This window comes from Mya arenaria, chromosome 1, assembly GCF_026914265.1.
Source record: "Mya arenaria isolate MELC-2E11 chromosome 1, ASM2691426v1".
Lineage (NCBI taxonomy): Eukaryota > Metazoa > Mollusca > Bivalvia > Myida > Myidae > Mya > Mya arenaria.
The window spans coordinates 21,792,742-21,798,741 of NC_069122.1; the positions used below are offsets into that span (position 1 = coordinate 21,792,742).

The following is a 6,000-nucleotide window of genomic DNA, read 5'->3' on the forward strand; positions in this document are numbered from 1 at the left end:
TCACTTTTGAATGTCCAATGTCCAATGTCGTGCCAGCACAACGTTCGATTTTTAATGTCCAATGTCCAATGTCGTGCTAGCACGACTTTCACTTTTGAATGTCCAATGTCCAATGTCGTGCCAGCACAACATTCGATTTTGAATGTCCAATGTCCAATGTCGTGCTAGCACGACTTTCACTTTTGAATGTCCAATGTCGTGCCAGCACAACATTCGATTTTGAATGTCCAATGTCCAATGTCATGCTAGCACGACTTTCACTTTTGAATGTCCAATGTCCAATGTCGTGCCAGCACAACATTCGATTTTGAATGTCCAATGTCCAATGTCGTGCCAGCACAACATTCGATTTTGAATGTCCAATGTCTAATGTCGTGCTAGCACGACTTTCACTTTTGAATGTCCAATGTCCAATGTCGTGCCAGCACAACATTCGATTTTGAATGTCCAATGTCCAATGTCGTGCTAGCACGACTTTCACTTTTGAATGTCCAATGTCGTGCCAGCACAACATTCGATTTTGAATGTCCAATGTCCAATGTCGTGCCAGCACGACTTTCACTTTTAAATGTCCTGTTCAATGTCGTGCCAGCACAACATTCGATTTTGAATGTCCAATGTCCAATGTCGTGCTAGCACGACTTTCACTTTTGAATGTCCAATGTCGTGCCAGCACAACATTCGATTTTGAATGTCCAATGTCCAATGTCGTGCTAGCACGACTTTCACTTTTGAATGTCCAATGTTCAATGTCGTGCCAGCACAACATTCGATTTTGAATGTCCAATGTCCAATGTCGTGCTAGCACGACTTTCACTTTTGAATGTCCAATGTCCAATGTCGTGCCAGCACAACATTCGATTTTGAATGCCCAATGTCCAATGTCGTATGTTTAGCTAACTTCACACAGCTATTTATATAAGTAAACTTTTCCTGGATGTGTTTAAATTACAGTATCATGTTTAATCTTTTGCAATATTTGACACTCAAGAATAGAAACAGTAATCTGACGAAAAATGAAGTGACAACTGTTCGTGGCAATAATTGGTCAGATTTTCTAGACACAGACCACTAATTACATTTTCATTAGTTCGAAAGTGTTCGACGACGTAGGAAGACGTCATTGACAACTTCTTTGCAAAAAAGGCAATCCCAAAACTACAAAGAAAACATTGCATTTTTACTGTTCCTATTTGATAAATCATCGTCCATATGTCAGTCCTTATTAGAAATTAGATATTTACCAAGTTTGATTATATCAAGAAAGGTTTTACCTTGGATCATTGCTTTGACAAATAGACCATGGTCACAAAAAATGTTATGAATTGCCACTCAAAGGTGGCATTGTTATATTTAAACAGTTTTAAGATGTTTGAATTAATGAAGCTGCTTGTCTGAATCTGAGTTAGACTCGAGGCCGTTCGTAACCATTGGTCCTGTCCCCTTCTTACATTAAATGCTTTACAAAGTTCATTTAAATGTAAATTACAGGGACAAGACCAGAATCCTGCCTATCCATGGAACAAGATTTATGTATTTAAAAAGGTTGGAGGTTACCGTCTTGAAACGGTCAGCTCACCTCACACTTTTCTCAACATTTAAGGATTGATCACATATTTTCTTGCGTTAATGCTGTTTGCTTCCACGATGCGCGCTAGCGCTTCATGGTTATTTGCTTGCTTGTCCTATTGCGTTTATGCAGTATAAACGCAAGGAAAAAAGCGACCAATACTTTATATTTACATTCTAATAAATTATGCATCACTATTTCAGATTATCTGATTATCTGCAGTATTTTCTGCAATTGATTATTTGTTCTAAAAGAAATGTAACCGACGAATTACGTTTGTATTAAAGAAGAGCTTATTTTTGTAACATCGTATATCATTGGTTTAATAAAGTCGCGCTAATCCAATCGGAGCGCAATATTGAAAATAACAATGGCGCCATAACTCCTTGCGTGTTATACAATATGAGCGTCAAGTTTTATTTATACAAAGGACTAGACGAAAGCAAATATTTATCAATAATATCAAAACAAGAAATCACCCACGGAAATATTTAAGTTGATGGCATATAGTTTATACTGGAAAATTTCGGCATTAAAAAAATGTTTATTTTATATCATCAAATAATTTCCCATCGACTGGTTTTGAACTAATTTTAAATGTTTTGTATGACCTACTATCTATGACAACAAACAGCCTAGTATGTACCCGTTGAAGGACGAGCTATGCTTTGATGTGAACCAACACTGTACGTTGACAGGTCGAGCTACGATCTGATTTACGAGTATTTCGACAAATAGTAAATATATTTTTGATGGTCGGGCTACAATGTACGTTCTAAATGAACCAATTTATTTCGTTTGTCGAGCCACATCGATTTCAACCAACTATAATGCGAAACTTCTAAGGGATGGTCGAGCTGCGATCTATTACCCAGTTTAACCAATTTTCATGTTCATTATATAGTCCATATACGATCACGATCCAGGTCAGCCAAATGTTCATGTTACTTTAATTGGTAGAGCTACGATCTATGACACAGGTCAACCGATTACCATGTCTATTAGATGGTCGATCTACGATCAAGGTCGACCAAATTATTTACATAGTTCGAACTACGATCTATGACCCAGGTCAATCAATGTTTAAGTCTATCAGATGGTCGATATGCGATCTACAATCCAGGTGAACCAATTATTATATGTTTTGGTCGATGCACGATCTACGAGCAACGTGCCAATTAACTTTGTTACTTTTTTTGGAAAAGAAGGTAAAGTTCCGAAATGCGAGAAAGAACAAAGAGCGTCATACCAATGATAACATTGTAGACTAAATATTTACTTCATGAATATAATATAATACTACTTTTGAATCAAATTCAAGTTGATAGCGGTATCAAATAGACTCAATTAAGCAGACATTTTTCATATTAATTGGTTCATCTATCATTATGATACCATTAATTGATATACAAATTTCTATACTTGTAAATGGATACGTGTTAAGCCATATTCGATATTTTCACAAAATATCCATTTCCTTTTCTGATCTATAATTGTAAACACAATACAAATAATTAGTGCTAAATTAATTCATTAATCATTCTGATGACACGTGGTGGTCCTTTAACACAAGAGCACGACTATAATAGCCAATACCAACTGTGCAGTACGAAAATTAGTATAACATAGCATAGTTCTGATGATCCTGGCGTATATATTGTTCAAGTCTAAGTATGTTTAGAAGAGTGACAATGTGGGACTTCTACAGGTGTAGCTTATATGCATATTTCTCTTTGCGAAACCTTCAGATATGCTGTAAACTTGTTCTGATCACTAGCCGTAATTTTTACTCTTATCAACAAAATCACTGCTGAAAATCATTGCAAATCTGAGCCATCATAGTATATGCATGCAACTGAGTTATCGTTTTCAACATATATGCTTCAATCGTCCACTGTCAGTATAAAAAGCTCTTTCGGAAAACGTCTTTGCCCCATTTTAATAAAGATCTTAAGACTTTAGATTGTTAATTTCCAAGCTAAGCAACGTTTTTGGCGTAAACTGAGTTTCAAAATACAAATACCGTTAGAACATATATATTGTAAGGAGTCTGCCTGTAACGTCATGGGTGTCATCGAAGACTCTTAAGCAGCGAAAGGTGTACAAACAAGAAAGTCTTATCGTCTACAACGTTTCCAACGGACACACGTTTCTAAGGATTAAATTATCTTAATGTTTTATTTAGAACATATGTAATATCAAGGAACGCGACACTTTAAAATGATTTCACCGTGGCTATAAATGTATTAATATGTGCTAAATACATGGCTATATACGACTTCTTCTAATTACAATACTACTTTTAATATTCAGCCTCTTTTATAAGTGAGATATCTTAAGGGATGTGTGTAGAGAAAGAGAAAATAGTTCAATCTTTTTAAACGAAATGAAACGACGGAACAGAACCGATTCATTTTTAGGCTGTAGGCCGATAGGCCTGCAGACTTTTATAACCGTATCTCGGAAATCGCATCGGCAGATCGACATAACATTTTTAACTTTTGGCGAATTAATGCGCGCACGGGCGTATCGACCCCAGCGCAGTGTAGAAATGTAATGCGGTTAATATAGTTCGAATAAGCTGCGTTTTGCGTAATATAACGCAATTAAAATTGTACAAAAAGCAATTATTTCAATATCGGCGAGTTAGAGAACGCAATATAAAAAGCAGAATCTGCAAATAGTTTCAAAATGAACGCGTACTGAATCAAATAAATACATGTAAGGCCGAGGACCGATAATATCTACATGTACTTTGTAGTTAAGAATAGAATCTGGGTAATCGCATTCAGACAGGTTTATTTCCCGGAAATAAATGTTAGTTAGAACTCGGAAAAATATGGATCATATTATGATGCAATTAAAAGCTAATTAGGCGTAAGATATCAAACCATAATGTTTTAAATTAAATTATAATACTTCATTTTATCCAACAATAAGTTTATTTTTGGTGATTGAAGTTCATCCATAGGAACATTTTCTATGTTTTAAATTGCTTAAATCGCTCTTTATTTTTATTGAAATTGTTAGTTTGTCCTTGTGTTTGTAAAATGTTTGTCGACATAAGACCATTCTCTTGTGTAAGTACATACTAACAACATTTAACCAGTACTAAATGCATATTAGTATACACTTTTACCATTCAAATCAAATCGCGTAAAGCTATCGACCTGCTACAATTTGTGTCATAGTCATGTAATGCCGAATGGAACCGAAAGTGTGTGAATATTTCTCACTTTGTCTCAGTAATTTCAGACCAAAGTCTTGAGCATGTAGCATAATGCATATGCATATTTAAAGCCACTGATATAAATGAGTAATCTGTTCATTTTGTGACATGGGTTGAGGGCATTATTAAGATACATGTACATAAACATACAGGGAATAAATAGTATTCGGGTGATTCGATTCAGAGGTATTTGTAATTGTAGAAAGAGGCCATACACATAAACCTAATTAATATGTTCAATGCATTTTGTTGGGATGCATTTGGTTAAGCTGGCATTCCCTGGAAGTAAATTAAATACGCCTATGTCAAGTTTGAATTGAAGAGTAGAATTACTAAAATATCCTAAATGCTTTATCCGTGGCAGTGCATTGTTTATAAAAACAGATAAGGTTTTATATGATATTGAGAATTACTCCATACCTTATACGTATATATTTGGCGTATTCCACATTTCAAATAACTTATACTACATGATCTAATTGAGAATCCACATAAACTCATAAAAAAGTGCGAAGGAAATTATGAGCGAGCATATACTATCTTTAGATTTTTATGTTGATAATTATTTTTTACAATTATATGACTATATTCACATAACATTGCAGGCCGAAGGCCCAACGCTTTAAGCGCTTTGATATTCCTTGTGGTTGTCGGCTTTGTTGAGGCGGTGGGGTGGCGCAGGTGTGGCTAGGTCCTGTCAGTAGGGATTGACCCAATCACTGTTACACCCACACCTGTGTTCCCCGCCGCCTTCGGTGACCTCGGCTACAAGTGAGGCTTATGAAATCATCAAGCTTCTTCCATGTTAAACTTAATATTAAATATTTAGTATCTTATTTCACCATTTACTTGCTTACTTTATCATATATAGCATGTTAACACATGATTTGCATTTAATTCTGCACATATCTTCTCATGACTTGTTTGTATTGCCGTATGTATTGTAGAATTGTGATTGTTTCAAACCAAATACATTGAAATATAGAGAGTATAGCCAATTTACGTTAGCATATATAATATGCGTCTATTTTTAATTAGCATAGCCATACGGAAAATATACACTTACCTGGTTGAAGATAAACCATATACAGTAATCATGTAAGGTAAGTAAGACTATTGTCACTTTTTCAATTATCACAAATATTGGAGACACATATTTCGTATTAAGATTGACATCCCACGCTATGCATGCTCAAGTTAA

At 35.2% G+C, this 6,000-nt stretch overlaps 1 protein-coding gene across 6 annotated transcripts in view; it reads right to left on the reverse strand.

Annotated features, from left to right (window-relative positions):
* Window positions 1-6,000, reverse strand: part of LOC128233539 (parathyroid hormone/parathyroid hormone-related peptide receptor-like) — a 96,247-nt gene extending 90,247 nt beyond the window's left edge. For all 6 annotated transcript variants that reach the window (XR_008260723.1, XR_008260718.1, XM_052947335.1 and 3 more), the window contains exon 1: window positions 5,866-6,000. Coding sequence is in view for 4 of the 6 variants with exons in the window: in XM_052947335.1 (XP_052803295.1) it covers window positions 5,866-5,897 (32 nt within the window). In the remaining 2 variants the exon portion in view is untranslated. The remainder of the gene's footprint in view (window positions 1-5,865) is intronic.